Source organism: Simochromis diagramma, unplaced genomic scaffold (genome assembly GCF_900408965.1).
Source record: "Simochromis diagramma unplaced genomic scaffold, fSimDia1.1 OVJJ01000433.1, whole genome shotgun sequence".
Classification (NCBI taxonomy): Eukaryota; Metazoa; Chordata; class Actinopteri; order Cichliformes; family Cichlidae; genus Simochromis; species Simochromis diagramma.
Window position 1 is genome coordinate 1586597 of NW_024387031.1, and position 21774 is coordinate 1608370.

At 41.3% G+C, this 21774-nt stretch overlaps 1 protein-coding gene across 1 annotated transcript; it reads right to left on the bottom strand.

The window, feature by feature from the left end:
• Positions 1 to 4609: 4609 nt before the first annotated feature.
• On the bottom strand, positions 4610 to 15294 carry slitrk2 (SLIT and NTRK-like family, member 2). The gene has a single exon (XM_040043168.1). It carries the CDS (start codon positions 14372 to 14374, stop codon positions 11681 to 11683), a length of 2694 nt encoding a protein of 897 aa, XP_039899102.1. The 5' UTR covers positions 14375 to 15294; the 3' UTR covers positions 4610 to 11680.
• Between the last annotated feature and the right edge of the window lie 6480 nt (positions 15295 to 21774).

Sequence of the window (21774 nt, forward strand, 5' to 3'; positions counted from 1 at the left end):
GATGTGCCAGTGCATCAAAATCACATGACCAATTTAAGACGACACAGCTACAAGATGCAGACTCAGAGTCTCCATTTTAACTTGGGTAGAAAGTGTGGACTTCAAACTATATACCAGTTTTTGAATTGTGTCGATGGGCCACGTAAAACCAGAGTTATGGTAAAAAAATACACGCTATGTTTTTTTCTGAACAAAACAGTGGTGTTTACAACAGGAAGAACAGTAAAACCTGTGTTTTCTACAGACAGCGCTAGCAAACACTCTCTGCTTGTGAGTGAAAAAAAGAAAAAGCACCCCTTCCCTATTGGTGTTAAAGTTTACCATGTCAGCCAATCAAAAAAATGATATGGCAACATGTGGCACTTGGTTGTTTAGGGAGAAGGGGAAGTTTTAGGAGTGACACCAGGGAAGGAAAGCGGGCGAGCGAAAGAAAGAGAGAGAGAGCGAGTTTTCATATGTGAGACATTAGTGACGTTTAGTGTGTTTGCAGGCTATAGTTAGTGTGTTGTGTAGTTATTGTCTTTTATTGTGTGTCAGTTATACTGCTGAATGTCACATTTGCTCCAAAAAAGCCATCAACGGCAGATTCCAGTGTAAACGCTGTTCCCACATGGAAAACTGGATTGATGATACACCTCCTGTTGTCAGACCTGCAGGGTTTAGGCCTGTGCTGTTCTCCTCTGTCTTATACTGAACACAAACTATTTTTTGGACTGGCACAAATAATTTGTGTGCCTTCTTATTTGATGCAGAACACCTGATTGTTCGGTATATAGATTTAATTTATTATTAAATTATTATTATATAAAAAACACCTGAGGCCTTGGCTGCATTTTTAGGTAAATAGTACCATATAACTTTTGTATTTGCATTTCAAGTTATGAAAATGATTCGTTAAACATGTTTGTGGGTTTTACAGTAAAAAAATATAACTTTTTTCTACTCGGATTTTGAATTTTTTGTCTGAATATAGATCAATTGGGCTAATATAGTATGCCAAAATGAAAAAATTCAGATATTTTAGGTTGTGCTGAAAATAATGATACCAAACAAGGCAAGATAAAAAGTTTTTAAAGGTGAAATATAGAGGTAAAATCAAAAGTAGTCAAAAACGGCCAATTATACCCTGGACCCCAGAGGGTTAAACGATGTTACGCCGGACGTCCACTTTGTTGAAATTACAATGTGCAGAAGATGGACTACAAAATGCACATCTTACTTCTTTCTTCTTCTTTGTTCTAACCCTGCTGTTTTATGCAGGTCATTAAAAAAAAGAACAGCCTGCGAAAATATCCCTCCATTAGAGTGCAAAACCTTTCCTTTGAAAGCTGCTAGGTTTACTGAAGAGGCACATATTTGATTCATCTTATCTAATTACCAAATATGTGCCTGTCTGGTTTCAAAGGTGTGTGTTTTATGAAGGGATGCCAAATGCTATAATTTTTCTGCAAAGCTAATTTACCTAGGGGTATAAATAAAGTAACCTTGAACCTTGCTCAAACACAAACATCTATCCTTCTTCTATTTGGCAGATTCAACACAGTTTGGTTCACTGCTTCCTCCTACTGGTGAAATGTCATTGCTTCCTTTGTTGTTACTGAATTACCTTGAGTTGTCTTTCCTCAAAAACAACTAATAAACTGTTCTTTTCAAAACAGTAAAAAATTTAACTGGAAAAGAAAAACAATCAACCCATTTTTTCATAGGGTCATTTATGAGTTAAAATCTGGTGTTTTTTCTTTTTCTTTTTTTTTTACTCTCACAGTGCAGGCACGATCCAATATAACTTGTCAAACAACTTCTGACATCTAATACCAAAGCATTTTGGATCAAAGCAGTATCGCTTCCATCCCTGAAAAAGATACAACCAGGTTCAGCACCTCTGATATCCAATCCTGTAGACTGATAGGGGAAAGTACAAGAACCTTGATTAGAGTAATGCAGCATGTAGGAGCTAGAATGACTCGAAACAAAATGAGTCTCCTATCTCATGCCACAACCTTTTCATCTCCAGAAAAGCAGCATCCAGTATACCAGTGTCCGTTATTTAGTCACTGGTATCTTTCCATATGTTTCTATGTATCTTTTTTAACACATCACCTTGTCCACTGAACTCTTACTGTCACCTCTAAAGTCAAATGTGAATTTTAAGAATGTTTTTTTCCCCACAGGATCCTGTTAGAATACAATCAGCTAACACACCACAGACAAACAGAGACCTGAGACTGCAGAGGAACACAATCTGCCTCACTGCTTCAAACACTTCTGACATTCAACCCTTTACACAGACAAGCTGAACATTTTTTTATCAATCTGAAAATCAGCTGCTGCAGTCAGTGTCATATACACAACATCACTGCCTGAAGACACTCAGAACAAAGAGCAGCTGATAAAACCCACTGTCATACCCCTCTGACTAGGTGAGGGAGTGTTTTTTTTGTGTCGTTTAGCACAACACACGAGAAACCATATACCTACCATGAATATATCCAGGGTAGGTACAGTATAAAGTCCTTAAACAACAGAAATATCATTTTAGTGTAAACAAGCTCTCCAGGTAGCTCTGAATGTCATTTAAAATCGTGCGATAAAGTCAAAAAAAGCAAAAACAAACCCAGCTTTTCTTGTCTAAATTTGGACACACAGGTCCATAAATACAGCGATTTGTTACTGCAGGGTCAGAAAAAGGGTCAAACAGCTCCCCAGACAAATTCTACATTTACAGAGTTACTTGTTTACGCACACAACAGTTGCATGGCCATGTGCCTTTTTTGTAGCTTGCTCTACTGTCTTAACTTTCTTAGGTGTAAAATTGTAGTGACTTTGTCACAAGGGGTTTTGGTAAATGGACTGATTCTTAGCACTCAAAGCACTTTATACAACATGCCTCATTCACCCATTCTTGCAAACACTTTTTTCTGTGCTTACTGTCTAGCATTCACACTGCAATTGATGCCCAAGGATATTTGGCATGCACACCGGAGCAGCCAGGGATTGAACCACCAGCTTTCCGATTAGTAGATGACCTGCTCTACCTCCTCAGCAACAGCCAGGCAGTTACTAAATTTACAATAAAGAATAAAATAAAACAAAGCAAACAAACAAAAGAAAAATATTTGGTACTACCAGTGCTGCCCCTCAGTCGCCTAGTAGATGGATCTATTGTATAAATCTGAAAATCCTCAGTGACTTCAACCTCTTTGAGATTTTTATTAAAGTCCAATATATAAAGTTTACACCCCCAACAAACAAGGCATGTTATATTCTTCTCATTACATATAAACTACTGTTAGTATTAAAACCAACTTAAGATGATCAGTAACCATTAAAACACACTAAGCCAGACAGCTGTTAACATGGCTGTGTACTCACTGCCTTTAAAACACTGCAAATCAATAATCTAATCAATGGCAATCATGGCTCCATTAGGATTTAATCAGGCTCTGTAATTACATGTGAACAAGGTAATTACACTTTGATAACATGTAACCACCTCAGTGGGCTGTGCCTTGCATTCAGAGCATGTCTCCCTCCTGCTTGGTTAACTACGATGCCGCTGCTCTTGGCTGTTTTACTGAAGAATGCTCAGCACACTGCAGCTCCCTCTCGAAATTACAAATTACAAAAGCAGGCTTGAGTCTGCTAACATTGAATATACAAGTGCCTGTTTAAGTTGCTAAGACTGAGCAATGTTAATGCTTTCTAAAGTAGTTAGTCTTGAGCACACATGTCACATTGCTTGCTTGAAGAAGTTATTTTTCAAAACTGTTCACATTCACTACATACACACACCAGATGGCAGTCATTAAAAAAAGTCAGACAGGTCCTTCCACTGAATAAGAACTTATTTTAGGTTGATAAAGGTAATTTAGTCTTCCAGTTAACAGAGTGTTAGAGCATTTTAAATCTGTTGCTGACATTCCCAGATGACTGGATTACATGTGAATCTACTCACTTAAAAACAAAGTAACTGAGAAAAAATGAAGCAAAGACTGAGACCCCCTGAGTTAAGACAGAGCAACATTTTAGTGGCTTTCATGGAAGTGTTTTCTAAGACCGAGACTTGAACCGCAACAATAGTGTGCCTTTCAGATCTGAGCTGATTGAACCTGTTTGAAATGCTAAATGAGACCTGAGGCCAGATATGAAGTGGCTGCATTTTTACCCGACTTCAACATGCTGACTCAGTTTATCAAGCTGAACTAACAGATCTTCTACTGCTCACTGTGTCAATGGCATTTACTTTATTGATAATTCTTAACATCCATCCAATTTTAGTTTTTTTTCCATTGGACTCAAAGTAAAAATATCATATTGACAGTAGATAACAGAAAATGTTTTTTAAAAAGTGCTTCCTGTATGTGTTCAGACAAGTCTTCCTGTCTGACCACACTTTGTACTTAGGTTACTGGGAGTTTTAGGATTACCTTTGCTGAATATTTTTAGGAATATGATACAAAACACGTGGAATAATAACACTTATGTTATGTTTTACTTGGGCAAAACTGCAGTTGGGGTAAGTCATCAATGATAACCCAGGTCTCTAACACTGCAATTGAAAGATGCAACTTATGAACTTATTTTTATTAAATTGTCCTCCAAAGTTTTCACAAACTGACACACCTCAAAAACTATTCACATTTTTTTTTACCAGAGATCCCTTTTCACCTTCCTCTACAACAGAAAAATATGGTATGGTTTGGGTCAATACCAGTGATGATTTTGGCCTCTTCTGTCCCCTGATTGTAAATTCTTAGGAGAACAATTTTTTTTTAAAACCCACAAATGTTATAATCTGATAACACGCAGTTTGATTTAGGAGTACTTAGATCTCATAAGGTTATTGTTTCAAATTTATTTAAGATAAATGGAAACCTATTAATACAATTTGACAAGTTTGACACATGCATGTTAGCACAGATCAATATGACCAGAAAAACACTATATGAAGCAGCTTAATGCATCCCCTGCATGGCAAGGAATCTTTTTTCTATTGCTACATTAAGCTACAAAATTCTCACCTGATGTTATAAACTCCATAAGCTACAAATGTGTACCCCCTGTTTGTGGGGTACATTAAGTGTACCTCAGAAGGTGCAAGACCAGTGGCAAGCCTTTGTACCTCAACAGGTAGAAAAGTATTAAAGTGTAAAACAGAAACAAACCCTGTGTAATGCGCTCACAAGAAAATCACAAAAATGCCCTGATTTCACATAAGTCCATGAGAAGCAGCAGAAAAATGGCACAGCAATCTTCCTGCCATCTGTGTCTCATCTGTAGTCCCAACTGAGGCACCTCTGAGCAGAGCTGGATCTATACTTCAGCTACAAACGCTTCAGGCTCAGCACTAATGTCGCTCTTTTACACATTTTAAGATGGAAGAGATTAAATAAATCACCTCCCCACTATCCACCTCACCTAAATATGACTCCCCGGTAACTTCAGAGCTCGAGGCATTGGGGAGGGCGACATTAAAAAAAAACAAGAAGTGAAACGATGGTACTGTAACTCAAATTAAGGCACAAATCTGTGAATGACAAATGACAGCAGAGGATAACGTGAACACGATTGAGTACAAGTAAAGTGGAATGGCTAAACAGACTGATGGAGAAGGGCTACACACACACACACACACACACACACACACACACACACACACACACACACACACACACACACACACACACAAACAGAGTAGGAAAACCAAATGGATTGCATTTACATACATATACTGTATGTGAAAGCAGAAGTCATGCACAAAAGTTGAGAAAAGGAAAAAAAAGTAAACACACACACACACAGACACACACAGATACAGAAAAGTCCCACTGAAATGCCTATTATAAATCAACTCAAAGCAGCAGCCCTTATGCTTCAAAGTCATCTCTGAATCGCTTATCCACTCATTGAGCCGCACTATAGGAATACCAATTTATAGTCTTCTATCATATCACTGAAAGAGACAAGGGGACAGAGTGAGGTGAGGGGCGAGAGAGGCAGGCAGACAGAGAGTGAGAGGCAGGGAGAGCGAGAGTGAGAATTTCAAATACCTGTTTATACATTTGAATTGCACAGAAACAGAAAAAAAATTACTGATGTTCACTCCTGGCATATATGAATATATGAATACACTCTCTCTCTCTGTCTCACACACACACACACACACACACACCACACACACACACACACACACACACACACACACACACACACACACACACACACACAGTAGTAGTCCCAGAGCTGCAAGATAAGAGAGGAGAGTGTTCTGGGGAGAAAGCTTCCTCATTGGTGTGCAAGGCTGCACATGTTCCAACCCTCCTTTCTATCCCCTCTGTGTGTGTGTGTGTGTGTGTGTGTATGTGCATGTGTGTGTGTTCATGTCCGCGTGCTAGCATTCCCTCTCTTTCCTTCACAGCTACTAAAAAGACACAGAGGACCTATTGTGCCCAAGGAAGGAAAATCACTCCATTTTCAGAAAAGGAGAGGAATGAACAGCACTCCCTCTCTCTCCCTCTCTCTTGCTTCTCCCCTCCCATTCACGCGGCAGCTGAAATGGTGAAGCTTGTTAAAAAGGAAGCCCGCATGACAGCATTCACAGCTTTGCTTACCGCAGCATTCCCCTACCCTCTCACACGCCGTGCGCCTTTGCACCAGAAACCGTGGATGAAAGCAACTCGATACGCTGTCTCAAAAAAGAAAAGTTAAGGGGCCATGAGCGAGAGAGGGAGGAAGAAGAAAGAGAGGGGAACGGGTAGAGAAAATGTGAGGATTTGGAGTAAATGAGGTGTTTCAGTGGGAATAGCAGAACAACATTAAAAAGAGAGAGCTTTGTTTTATTATTATTACCTGTTCAGGGTTGCAGTGTGTTTGCTCAGGAACTGGCTGCAAACCATATTATTTCAAAACACTGCCTACTGAGAGAAAGTCAGGCTCCTGCCTGCTAATACTAGTTTACAAAAATAATACGGGAACTTTGCATTCCAATGGTCCAGTGATGTAAGTAGCTCAACTCTCATTGGACAAATAGATAATTATGGCCAGTTGATGTAGTTCTCGTGTGTGAGTGTGTGAATGTTGGGTAAAAAGCACTTGTGTGAATGAGGCTTGAAATAAGAAAGTGCTTTGAGCGCTCAAATAAAGTAGTAAAGCACTATTTATGTACCAGTTCATTTACTTTTGCTGGGATAAATGTTGAACTATGATGATCTTGTTCTTTAGCCCAGGTATATTAACTCATATAGTAAATGACCATTTTTGGTTTTCATATCATTATTTTGAAAGTTCAGTCACTGGTAACAAGCCAACCCAGGACTTTCTTGTCATTTTCCCAACTGGCAGGTTTATTGACCAGATTGCTGTTGTGGTAGTCCTAGATTTTATGCAGCTGTTTCTCCAATCAGTCTCTTTTTCTGCATCTGGATGAACTCAAACTCCACCAGCTTATGTTGATGGTGAACATCACGGTTATGCTCTGGAGGTTCAGGAGAGGACCAGGAGGGCCGAACCTGCAGGTCTGTGTGTGTCTGAGCAGAGCACTAATGTTCTGACAAAACTACTGTTGAAAGCTGCAGCCAGCTGATATTTGATTCATGGTCACATGTTTGAGTCCATTTGTGTAGCTACAAAGAGAATTGTTGTAAGAATTCATCCTATGCACAGGTTATAAAGACGCCTTACATCATTCAAAAGTCAACAGCACAGACCTGTGGAACTGGTGCCATACGAGGGCCAACAACTGATTGGTGAACAAAAAAGAAAGTGACATAGGTTCACCATAAAAATAATAATAATAATAATAATAATGGATTGGATTAATATAGCGCTTTTCAAGGCACCCAAAGTGCTTTACAATGCCACTATTCATTCACTGATGAAGACATCAAGCATACAAGATTAAAAAAAAAAAATCAAGCAAAAAAAGAAAGTCCATAGTTCTGTCATTGAACGACTGGGAGATGTGGTAAAAAGATCTGAAAATCTGCTTTCCATTTGAAAGGTGTTTTTTTCTAAACTATAGTTTCTCATATGATTCAGTGCAACCAGATCATCTTGTAGCAAACCACAAAAGTTCAAAGCAGCACATGTAGCCGTACATATGCAATATGCACGGCTCGCCCAATGCCTTTAAGCTTAAGCAGACCTATTTTAGAGCAAGGATTTCTAACTGAATTAAAACAGACAAAAAAAGAACACTGGAAAATACAACCGTTTCAATGAAATGGAGTATAAACGTACTCATCTCCTTGGCGTGAGACTCTCTGCAGGTCCCAGCCATCAGATTGGAACGAGGCCCTGTTACCGACAACATTTCAGCACCCTGGACAGCAACACAATAGCCTGGAGTTATCCAGCAGAGGCAGGAAAACAAGGACAAAAGACAGAGGAGGAGGTGAAGGAGGGCAGCAAGCCAGGGACATAAAAAAGGAAGAAGTGGGGGAAGAGAAGCATTCGGCTGCTGGGAGGCCATTCACACAGAATACAAAGAGCCAATGTCAACTTGGGTAGGACTTGAAGGGCAGAAAACAGAATTAGCATTAGAGTGGCCTGCAGAGTTCATCCATGTCGCACGCCTGGGAACGAGAGGAGGACAGGCCAAAAAGTGTAGAGGGGGATGACACAAACAGCAGTCATTTTCCAACAGCAGCTTGCTGTCATGGAAAATCAGACCTCTTAATGCTGTGCAGCACATTTTCTTTTACTGCTCCTCGAAATGGTACCCCCACCATGAGAACAATTCTACTCAATGCAAAGTTCACAAAGTAGCCAAATAGAACCCAAATAGCTGGCATTACATGTGGAGAAATGTTGTCAGCTCTCTGCATACTGCAGCCTGCCCTCTATTTCAAGTTTCCTTTTACTGCTTACTCACAAGGGGCTACCTACTACTTCTAATTGCAACATTAATGACAGTTCTTCTCTCCTGCAAGATTAAAATGCTCAAGAAGGAGCAGTTGTTAAAAGAAAAAGCCACATTCTCTATTTACATACCTCCCTCAAGTCCAGCTGGTTTCTTTTCTGACAGTACAAGCAGCACTTAAGAGATATTTGGACAAACCCTTGACCCTGCTGAAGAAAAAACTGAACCTTGTAGTGACCCACACTGGGGATGGATTTTCAAGGAAGTGTTGAATGGCTAAGCTCCCACCTTGCAAAAGGTTCTTGAAAATAACTTAAAAAGGCAGCTTTGCTAGACAACTACAAAACACTGACATCTGGTTAAACTCTTAACATCCACATGATTGCTGGTGACCTGTTGATACCTGGAGCTGGTTTACATTGACTTCTTTATGTGCAAGTTTCACCTATTTGCAATACCCAAAAAGAAATTTCCTGACACAAGATGTATAAGGTCAAAATGTATGTAAGAGACTCAGAAGATAATGTCTTCTAAACTGCCAAGAATGCAGTCCAACCCTAACTCTACCCCTGTGATTTGCCAGCCACCAGGTGATGTTATGAGGCTATAAAGTGAAAGGTGAAAAGGTTTTTAGAAAAATAAGTCATCAAGTATATTGAGTCACAAAGGGAAAATAGAGGTCGCCTTCTTCTGCCACATTGCTACAAATCCTGTCCACCAAGCCCTCGAAGTGCATGGATGTTGATTTTAGGGATAAATCTAGTCGTGACCTCTAAAGAAGCGTTCCTTTATGTCTAAATTTGGTTGAAAATCTTTTCTGCACATTAGAAAGAATTAAATAAAGGCTAAAGTTGGTTCAAAATTTAAAGTCTGAGAGATACGTGCATCACATGTTGGTGTTTCAAAAATACGAGCATGCGTCTCCAAACTAACATCATTAATATATATATTGAGTGAGACAGTCTCAAGCAAATTTTACCATGAAATAGAAAGAATCATTTATATGTAGATATACATAACAATATTCTATTTTTTAAAGCACCCATTAGTACTGGTTTGTACATGATGAGTAGCTGTATGATGATTGCCATCTCAAAGACAAACAAAGGTTGATCAAATGCTGCATTTGTTTGCTCTATAAACACAGAAAATATAGCTAGGTATGATCTAAAAGTCTAAACCATCATGTCTGTAGAAAATTTAACTCAGTTTTCCCCTGCTCTAAAATCTGCCTGGTGTGCAGTACATGGCTAATTTGACTATCCACTATTTCTTTTTCAAGCTTTAATCTACAGAAAACTTCCCCATAGACACAATTCAAGGTTGAAAGAATTGATCCAAGCTTTGTTTTACAATGACGACTTTTCCCATTTCACTTTTCAACCATATTCAATTCTTCAGCCCTCTGATATCAAGGTTATAATCCTGACCCTTTCAGTCAGGATTATAGTCTGACAGCCTTAGACATGATTAGCCAGTTTTCCACTTCAGTACATCTGCAAGACAGCCAGCAAACCTGAACCCAGACCCAAAGCACTAAGAAACACATGTAGATCTTTGCGCTAAATCTGGTCAGACAGTCAAGAAAATAAAAATAAAAAAATGTCTTAGGGGTCACTTGGACATGACTCGCCAACACCTCTGTAAACTCCCTGGACAAGCAAATGATAACTGAGCAGAAGCCGACATTCACTGACATCTGCTGCTTGGTAGGAATGCAGCAAATATCTTTCAGCTGCAGGAGAAAAGGAAAAAAAAGAAAAAAGAAATCTCGTCAATCATTAGAGGGCCCATCACATTTCATTACAGACAGAGTGAGTGCGAGAGGAGGAGGAGGAGCTGCAGGCAGGCTCTATTTTCATTTTCTCTGGCTGTAACCACACACACACACAAACACACACACACAGCAGTCGGCACAGCGTAACGCCACATCCAAAAATAATCATGCACAGTGGAAACAAAATTCACTCCCAGCTCAGGATCTTGACAAAGTGCTTCAGTGAAAATTTAATTGCGCTGCTTTGCCGCACTGTATTGCTCCCCTATAGCATACAATGTTGTCTAGAAGTTGTACAGCTCCAAAGACACATAGCAAAATAATATGGTCTTCCCTGGCAGGAACCAACATATAACTTCACACCCAGTCTCGAGTTCATTTTTTCCCATTTTTTCTTTTGAAACGGACAAATAAATCTTCTATTTTACATAAAGATTTCTTTAAAATACAGCACTTTGAAAAAGAAAAAAAGGACAATTCCAGTTTGCAGAGAGCATCGTTGCTAAAATAGTTGAGTGCAAAGGCACTTTCTGGGATAAGTATCGTATGATTTCGCCATTTGTCGGATGTTGAAAAGGTTTTCTTTGATGGTTTTAACACTCACCATTTATCTGTGTAGGCTAAATATGTACAGGAATGTCAGTCCTCTTCTACAAAGAATAACTCTTTTTGTCTTTGTCACTGGGAAAATAAAATACAGTTTTTGTACACAGTCCTGCCCATTTTGGATACCTGCTGTCATCAAAGTCTTTTTCTTTTTTTTAGAATTTCCTTTTTCCAAAAATGAAGAAATAATTTATACCTTCCAGAAGAAAAAAATAGACCTGCATAATAATATACTTCTTATATTTCTTTTATACATCTTGGAAAGAAAAAAGAGAGAGAAGAAAAGCAAGAGAGAGAGAAAAAAAGATCATCAGAGGCTTCTGTTCACTTCCAGTCTGTCATGTAGGATTGAACACAGATAGATAAGATAGATATATATAGAGGGCTATTATTACAGTAACAGCGTGATTATTACGAATGCGGCCGTTGTCACTATCTTACAGTTGGCTCATGGCAGTCTGTTTCTCCAGAACCTCCAGGTAGTCGGGTTCTGCTTTTAGCTTTCCAGGGAGCAGGAGTGGGTGCTCGTTTTTAGAAGGGTGTTCGGGCCCAAAGTATTTCCTCGGGGTGCCATACAACACAGTTTTGTTCACCCTGTCCTGGTTGCTGATGTGCCTCCGTGCTGTGGCAGCCTCATAAGGGGGCACGATGCAAGGTCTCTTAGGCAGAGTGCAAAAGTTGTAGGTGAATGGAGGGATGCCTGCCGTTGTGGGGAGTTCTTTGTTGGGCCTTTCCCCTAAGTTCTGATACAACATCTCAGGAGGCTCCGGGGTGACCAAGCCACATGACGTTGGAGACTTATCCATAAAATCCACTGTGCTGATGGTGTAGGCCCCTGGGCTGCGGTGGAGGATGTCGTCCTTCTTTGTGTCCAGAGGCCCAAAGCTGAGCTCCTTCAGGTTGCGGTAATAAGCCACCTGTTCACCATCCTTCTGCATGTAAATGGGGTTTTGGCACATGGAGCCCACGGGTGGGGGAATGTAGTTATAAACGTGGCTTTCAGAGCTTTTGTCTTGGGTTGGTTCAGGAGCGTAGGAGCCATACTGCACTTGGAAAGAGTTGAGATCTAAGTTGTTAGCACCTGTGGGGATATGTTCGACCCCTTTGCGCCGTTTTAGAACAAAAACAAAGAGGCCAGCGCCAAAGCAGACCGACAAGATGAAAACCACAAGGAGCCCAAGTATGAGGACTGAAAGGGGGACCTCGGGGTGTAACTCAGGGGTGTGGAGGCGGGATTCAGTGGGGCTGACTGAGCTGAAAGAAGAAGACGGGGAAGAAGTGGGAGAAGAAGAAGAGGAAGAGGGGGTGGGGGCTTCAGTGCGAGGGCTGATTAATGTGGGAGCTTTCGTAGGGGGTGCCTGCTGCAGTGGGGGCACCTCGCTGGGCTCAGGGCAGATGGCCTCATTGCGAAGGGAGCGCAGTAGGCGCCCCGCATGCTTCGAGGGGGAATCACAGGTGATTTCATTAACCACCACGCTGGTACTGGACAGCTCCATCCAGTTTTTGAGGGCGACGATGTCACAGGTGCAGTCCCATGGGTTCTCCTGCAGGTCGATCTGAATGAATGCAGACAGCTGGTCTAGAACACCGCGAACTGGAAGGTAGGAGAAATGATTATTCCGCAGGTTGAGTCTTGTTAGCATGGTGCCCCCGAACACGTTGTCAGGGAGGGATCGCAGCAGGTTGTTGTTGAGAAACAGCAGCTGAAGGTTGTGAAGTGAGTTAAATGTTTGTGGTAAAATTTCCTTGATGATGTTATATTCCAAGTAGAGATACTGGAGAGACTGCAGACCAGCAAAGAGAGACTGAGAGAGTGATTCAATATAATTCCCATTCAGATATAACCGTCTGAGGTTTGTGAGATTCTCAAAAGCGCCTTCTTGAATCACTGCTATCCTGTTATTCCCTAAATGCAGCAGCTCCAGCGAGCTGTACTCAGTCAGATCAGTTCTGTAAATCATTTGTAAATAGTTACCAGTGAGGTGGAGTTTCTTTGGGTAGGAGGGCTTGGGGTGAAGCTCAGTAATGTTGTGTAACTTCCGCTCTTGGCAATTGATGTTCAGTCCACTCTCTGGATTTTGTGACGTGCAAACGCACACACTGGGACACAGCATGGGCACAGGGGAGCGTGTTTGGTAAACCATTATGGGCCCAAAGACGTGTTTGTCCTTTGAGAGGCGAGGGGTGGGTCTGTAGCGCATTTTGGGAGGGCGAGAAGCTTTTGGGGCTCGGGTGGGGGTGTTAATACCAGGGTGGTAGGTCGGGGCCAGGGCCCCTGGAAAATGAGAGTCGGAGGCAGGGTGAACACGCTCCCCTGCGTTCCTGCGGGGGCACAAATCCTGCTTTATGAGCTGTGTGATGTCTTTGCCGTGCAGCCTGAATGGCGTCTCACACACTATGTCCCCCACAAACACAGAGATGGTGTCCAGCCAGGATTTGAGGGGGATTAGATCACAGGTGCAGTTCCACGGGTTCTCCTCTAGCTGAATCTCCATGATGCCACCTATGTGCTCCAGGACCCCCGCAAAGGGCAGCATCTTCAGTCGGTTACCACGTAAATCCAAATGCGTGAGGAGCACAAAGCGGAAGATATTAGGAGGCAGAGACAACAGCAGGTTGTCGTTGAGGATCAACACTTTGAGCTTGTTCAGTTTACTGAAAGCGCCAGGCTCGATGGCACTGATATAATTATAATCTGCCTGTAAATACTCCAAACTCTCCAATCCTGTAAACGTGTCCTCTTTAATCACCTCCAAGTTATTGTTGTTCAAGTGGAGCCGCTTCAGGAAGCGGAGCCCGTTAAAAGCGCCCGGTCGGATCTCCTGCAAGCCGTTATTTCCAAGATGCAGCGAGGTGACATTGCCATAATTGACGAACTCATTTGCGCTGAGCCGTGACAGGAAGTTTCCGTTCAGAAAAAGATGGGAGATTTTATTGGGAGGCGCCTGAAACTGGCTGACGGTGGTAAATCCTTTATTCTCGCAGTTGATGTTCAGGATGTTCTCTCGCTCTTCGCAGACGCAGCGCGTCTTGCAGATATCTTTGGAGGCTGAAGTTTTGCGGCTCTCCGTTTCGGACGGTGACAGGCTGGTGACCGTGAGGACGCTCAGCAAGAGGACGCCGCTCAGCATTTTTACAGCCAGGAAAGGTCGCTGAAATATAGATCCAGCATTTAAGTTTGCTGCACAAGCCTGGGATGGAAGATATGGGGGTGTGAAAAAAAAGAAAAAAGACTGGGAGTGAGTCCTCACTGTAGGGAGAGAGGGGAGAAAAAAGGAGGTAGAGGCGCTCACACGGACACAAACACGCGCTCATACAAGCTCAGAGGCGCGCGGGGGGAAAAGGCGCACCGCCGTTATTTGGTATAAAAAAAATGGGACCGTGACGCACAGGGGATGCGCAAATCTTTCCATTGACCTTCACGATGATTTCCAAAAACTGTTTTAAATCCCTCACAAATGTAATCTATCCTTGACAAGCAAAAGACACAAACCACCGCGAATCGCCGGGATCCTGCTTGTTGGATGAACTTGGCACATTGTCAGAGGCAGAGAAAAAAAAAGCCGCTTACTGCAACCCGATTTATTAGAGCTCCGATTTATTCAGCGGTTTCACGCAGATCAGCAGAAGCTGCAGCCAAATATTCACAGGGAGACAGTGGCCGCGAAACGCTGCCTCGTTTCCACTCCACGCAGAAGAGGCGCTCCATTATAGTCCAGGCAGGAAAAAGCACTTAAAAAAAAGATCCAGAAAAATTGCGCAAAGACGCACCATGACGCACGACTGGCCGTCCTTATAACCTTCTTTCTTTTTCTTCGCTTTCCCTTTCAAAGAAAAGAGGTGGGCAAAAGTGAGTTCGCAGAAAGAAAACAGGAGAAAAAGCAGCGCTGTGATTGAAAGAGAAGTACAGGAGAGAAATATTCCCGGAGCTGAGACATAACTACAGCCTGTGCTGTCCTCCTCCTCCGCTCCGCACACTGAGAGCAGCACTGAGCGTCTGCTGCTGCTGCTGCCCGACTGCGTTCGTGTGTGTTTGAGAGAGAGAGGAAGGAGCCCATGGGGCCGTTACGTCACCTACACAGTCAACACACACACGGGCTGAGAAGGAAACCAGCAGCCCGCAAAACGATACGTCTTTTTTATTGACTCCGACCGCATAGCAAACTTATCTTTTCCCAAAGTGAATGCGAATTCTACTCCTGTCTCTGCAAACAAGGAGAAAGTTTTAGCTAGAAATAAGGGATGCTATAAGTTTATCAGTGTGTGTGTGGTTTTAGAAATGGAAGTTGGGGGTGGGGGGGTCTGCTCTCTAAAGTTTAAGATTACTTTTCAAAGTAAGTTCAAACTGGAAGCTGTTACACAATATCACTTAAAAGCCACAATTGTAACAATTTAAAGTGCATTCAGCGCATTCTTACCCGTACTGCAGAAAATACAAATGCAATGACGGTGTATACCTGCAAAACGTGCAAAAAGTGTAAATGGAGTAATACAGAAACTGAATTACAGAAATCATTTTGTCTATCACGAGAAGATGCGTTTGTAGCTTTCTTTTTTGAATATATGTATATGTTACCCATGACACCACTAGGAGGCAGGAAAGGCCTCTTTACAATCTCCATGTGTCTCATGATTTTCTCACTGTTACTTTTCTTTTGTCGTATGTTGCTTTCATGTTCACACACCCCTTTACTGTGCAGAGATGCTATTAATGTCAGGAAGAAGTAAACTCAGATAAAAATTGAAATTATTCTAATTAACAGAGCCCATTAGAGATTAATATAAAACATTTAAAGGAACAATTTTTAATCAGAGTACAGCGTCAAGCAAGTGAAACTTCTGGGATATTGATCTGTTCAGTTATATCATAGAGGGACTGTTAATCAGTTTCAGTTGCTTTGGTGTTAATGAAATTAACACCAATTAACATAAAATAAACTTAATGAACAACTGCCAAAACAGGAATGCTTTTACAGGTGGGGACCCACTGCCGTTCTTTATTCCCCTTCTTTTCTGACTGTTTTTTTTTTTTAAACTCTGGGAGTGCTGAACATGGCCATAGAATGTCCTTAACCCATCAGCAGGACCTTTGTCTGCTCCTTTGTTTCATTTTTGTTCATCCTGTTCCTGTTGGCACAGACTAGTGGACCCTGTACTCACTGCCTGGCATTGTGGAGTCTGACTGGCATTTGCCATAGAATACCTGAATTGGCAGGTCCACCACTGGAGTCCTGTACTTTTCATACATGAGAGCAGGTTTACCCTGAGCACATGTGATAGATGTGAAATGTTTTCGAAAAGCCATGGAGAAGGTTATGCTGCCTTTAATATCATGCACCATGTCTGGTTTCGTGGTTGGTCAGGGATGGTCTGGAGAGGCATATCCATGAAGGGATGCACATACCTCTATAGGCAACAGCATCCTGATTGTTATTAGGTATCATGATGAAATCCTTAGACTCACTGTCAGACCATTGCTGGTGCAGTGAGTTCTGGGTTCTTCCTGACGCACACCAATTTCGGGATTCATGTGACAAGAGTATTCAGACGATTCCTGGAGGATGTAGGAGTTGATAGCACTAATTGGCACCCATGCTCGACTGACTTAAATCCATCAGAACACCCCTGGGACATTATGTTTCCGTCTATCCAATGTCGCCAGGTTGTACCTCAGACTGTCCAGACTGTGATGCCTTGTTCCAGATCTGGAAGGAAATCTCACCATCTGTTGGCTTATTCGGATCATGCACTGTTGTCAGGCATGCACAGAAGCATGTTGGGGCCATACAAACTACTTAGTTTTATTTCTACATAATGATGTGACATCCTTTTGTTCCTAACACATTACAAAGTCACAGCAGTATAGATTCCAGTAGGATTTTTCCCCATTGAGATCTGATGTGTTTTCAAAGTGTTCCTTTAATTATGCTAAACAGTGTAATAGTACATTATATGCACCCATATGTTGCTCTATTCTTTTCATTCATCAAGTAGTTGTGAAGTCCAGTAACATAAAACTTGCTTCCCCAAATCCTTCAAGCACTTTCATGTTAGAAAAACTAGCTTATGCCTTTCAGGCTAAAATGGCTTTTCACTGGAGCTTTACGCTCTGATGTACCAGCATTGTACCGTTTGCAGAGTGTACTTATTTGTACTCCTGTGGTTTGTTCCTTAATGGAGATCAGTCTGGAACTTCTGGTGAGAAATCTTTACTTCAGTGTTATGTACTTTCATTTATACAGCGCTTCAGACTACAAGACATATTTTTAGCATACATTCATAGAGCACTTTATTTACTTCACATCTGTGGTTAAAGTAGAATGATCAGTTAAGCTAACATGCATATGTTTGGCACGCACAAGAAGAACATGCAAACTCTACACACAAAGGCCCAGCTGAGATTTGTGCTATCGGGCAACAGTCCACCACTGTGAAAATAATTTGCCTTTTAAAGAAAGAAGCAAAATTAGGAACAAGTTATGGATTTTATGCAAATATACTTTTTTAGCAGTAGTCAACCTGAGGTCCAAGCAGCTCGAGCTGATGGCTTTTGTTGTCACTGTCTTTGTGTTTTGAAACCAAAGGGTGGATCTGTCTGAGAACCCGACAAACATGTCACCATCATAGAATAGCAATATGTCAGTCACAAGGTAGACTTTGAAGCTATGTCCATCTTTCATATGCAGTTCATCTGAAAGATTGAAAATATTAGGTGGACAGGATAGTTAACATTAGATTAAACCCAGTCAGTTTTTGTTTTTTTTTGCTTAAAATTTTCTTTCTTTCACACAAAAGAATTAAATCTTCTTTTGATTTGAACCTAAATAGAGAAGGCCATCTTTAGATGACCTCAGGTTAAAGGTGCATAATTGGTACTCCTGTATAGAACTTGGAGCAACACCATGGCATGACTGATATGCGATTTGTGAAGGGTTATCTAACTCATTCCTGTGAAAGTAGAATCAGGAAGGGAGTGATGTGGGAGCTGTGGTGAAGCCTGCAGGCAGCATTCTCAGCTGGTGCAGTGGCCTTACTGCAGCCTGCCTGAGGACTGTGACAGCAGGCCAGGCGTGAAGACACAAAGGTGAGGATGATTTTCTCCATGTCTGAGTCTGACAGGACTGGTCCAGCTCTGGTTATGTTCCATGAATTGGAAAAAAAAAGAGCATCGGCTGTAAAGACAGCTGCTGTAGAAGCGGTAGGCTATTTCACAAGTATATTTTTAAAGTTAATCCTCACTGAGACCCACCTGCAATCTAAATATATCACCTAATAGCATCAGTGAGGAAAATGATGATAGAGAGTGATGCACATAATGATGACTGTGAGCCAGCCTTTTCTTTGTTTATTTTTTACTGAGAATGATAGCCACCTCACATTTCGGCTATGATTGATGGGGTGAAGGAGTGCTGGGTAGAAAAGCCTGCAGGTTTCACCATGAGACCAGGTGGGTATATATTGTCAGTGCTTCTCCACAGCACATTTGTCAACTCAATCACAGGCCACTGAAGACAACTGTACCCGAAGCGTGAATGTGTGGGTGTGTTGGAGAGAGAAAACGAAAGCAAAGGGCAAAGCAGGGTAAACTATGGTAACACTAGAGAGCCTGCAGAAATCTTTGTGAATGGGCAAATAATAAACCTAAATAGGAATATTATGGGTCTAGTTTCATCAGCATTTCAAATTGTAGAATTAATTTGATGAAATCACTGCAATTAATTTAATCAGGTGAGACTTAAAGAGCAATTAAATTGTTTTAACCCAGTATGCCCATCAATAAAAAGCTAAACAATATCGAAGCAGTTCTTACATCAGGATGTAATTTCTTCTGCCTTAATCGCCACCTTACCATGATGGCGGGGTTTGTGTGCCCTTATGATCCAAGGAGCTGTATTGTCAGGGGCAATTTGGACTTGATAGGGTCTCCCTGCTATTTGTCTGACCTGTTTGAGATGTCAGACAGATAGCATTTTGGAAAGCACCCATGAACAGGGGGGGACTCAAGGGGAAAACCAGGCGGCCAGACATTAGTACATGGGCCCCAGCCGGGAGCAGCTTGAATTAATAACTTGGGCCCACCACCCAGTGCTATAGGGGTTGGGTGCCAGTAGACACAGACCCTGGTGATCCAATTGCTAACTGTCAAGGTTGCCTTTAGGGTGCGAGTTTGAGAGATCCTGGCTAAATATAGTCGAAATCGCAATGCAGAGCTTGAGATCTGAAATCAACCTTCTGGTGAGGGGCAAAAACTGGAGCTGACCTGGAGGAAAGGCATTGGGTATACTTGTATCCCCTTGCACATTGGTCACAATGAAGCTGAAGGTGAATGAAGTTCAGTAAGGTTGCATGGATGTGATGCACCACCCAAAATGTTGTCAATAGGGGGTCAGGAACCCCACATGCAAATAGGGGAATCCTCCAGTAGCAACTCAGTAGACAACAATCACTTTATTAAATAGTGGTGGTGAAAAAAAGCATTCATATTTGTGTGCTCTCGATAAAAAAAAGAGAAACAATAGTTAGCACTGGACATTGGGATGACTGGTTCCATAAATCATCTTCTGAACATTTACCCAGGAGTCTAGGGTTCATGCACAGTGTGGAACTTTGGAGTTTTTTTGAGTTTTATTTTCAGTTGGTGTGTGGTTAGTTATAGGCACTTTATTACTATACTTATAAAAGGATCATTTTATTTTTTTGTAATACTACATTAATTTATTTAAAAAACTGCAAAACACACCTACACCTATGCGGGTTACTTATTGCCCATTATCAATTAGGACCCTACTGGTAGGGTCACTTTTCCTAATCTGAAGCATACTTGATTGATGTCATCTGACAATACCCATTTAATGGACTATTAACATTCAAAGCAACTGTCTGATTGAGGAATGACAGCTGTCAGCATCTCAAGATAGCTGCTTTAAAGCTGAGACTGTCAAAGCTGAGGGGTAGGCAGACTATAATTAAAGGATTATCCTGTATACAGTGACCATTTCCAACTGAACCCTAATATTAAATGTTCTATACCACACTGTAATTGGAAGGGAACGCTTTCCAGGATTCTTTCAATCAGTGGTGTTTTATCAGGCTGAACTGCCACTTCTGAAACATTTAGATTCATCTGATCATACTCAACAGACTGCAAGCTTTGTAACGTTCTAAGGCACATTGCGGTCATGGTTCCAGACATATATCTAAGATGGTCTAATCTGCTTTGCTTGCATGTATGTGGGTGGTCAAAAGGATATTAAAATGACCCTTTGCACTTGTAAGGAGAACCAGTGTTCATCGACCTGCAGTTCTGGATGTTTAGGCTATTCCTTCTGTTCCAATCTTTTTGTCACTTCTACTTTCCCATGATGCCACTCATTCTGCCATCATCATTTTGATTCAGTTCTCTTCTTGGCCGCCTTATCTGATACTCTCTGATACTAGTTCCTCAATACTTAATGCTTTTTTGGCTTTCTCCCCTTTAGTATCTAATTCTTATAACCTTTCCAGGACCACTTTATCCACATAAAGTCTTTTCACAGTCTTTGTTTACCATCTACTCCAGAATTACCACAACCAGAGTCCTGTCCAATCTCTGACCATTATTGGGGAAACTAACAAACTAAATAATATATTACTTAAGCTCTACAACACTACATATTTATCAGTCTCTCTTTATTGAAATAACATTTACACTCATTTCAGAGAAAATAAAGTACCTCCATAATGGTAATAAATAAACAACCTCACAATGCCTGTCTGTCTATTTTTCTGAAACTATTGTGCAGCAATAGTTTCGTTTTAGTTTTCTCAACCAGGCAGTGTGTTGTACTTTAAATTCATAAAATCTGAGCACAGGTTAAGTGAATGCACTGGTATTTCTCTCCATACCTGGCAAAAACAGATTTCTGGTCACTGAGATACTCAAACCAGAGCTAATTCACAGTCTGTATAGCTGCTGTTCCAAATAGATTGCGTAGATGAACATGAACAGTTTGTGTTGCTACACAGCAAAATCTCCAGTGTTAAATTAACACTAGAGAGTGTCTATATGGGTCCACACCTCTGAGTGTTGAATGCAACACTGTTGAGTGTTAAATTAACACTTTTGACAGTGTTATATGTTTAAAAGTAATCTAGTCAGTTTTGAAGATTAACAATGGCTAACACTGAGCAGTGCTGATTTTCTAACACTGGAATATTTCTAACATTTTGAGTTATTTTCCAGTGTTAGAAAATCAGCACTGCTCAGTGTTAGCCATTGTTAATCTTCAAAACTGACTAGGTTACTTTTAAACATATAACACTGTCAAAAGTGTTAATTTAACACTCAACAGTGTTGTATTTAACACTCAGAGGTGTGGACCCATATAGACACTCTCCAGTGTTAATTTAACACTGGAGATTTTGCTGTGTACCAGGCCTTAAGAGTAATGCAGATTATGTGCAACAGGGCTACAAAAATACCTAAATCGTCATTGCCTTAGTCTAGGTAGAGAGTTTTCATGTTTTTGCTGTTTGCCTCAGAGTAAACATA

Excerpts from the sequence above, each read along its gene's own strand:
- slitrk2 (XM_040043168.1), bottom strand. The coding sequence starts at position 14,374 with ATGCTGAGCGGCGTCCTCTTGCTGAGCGTCCTCACGGTCACCAGCCTG.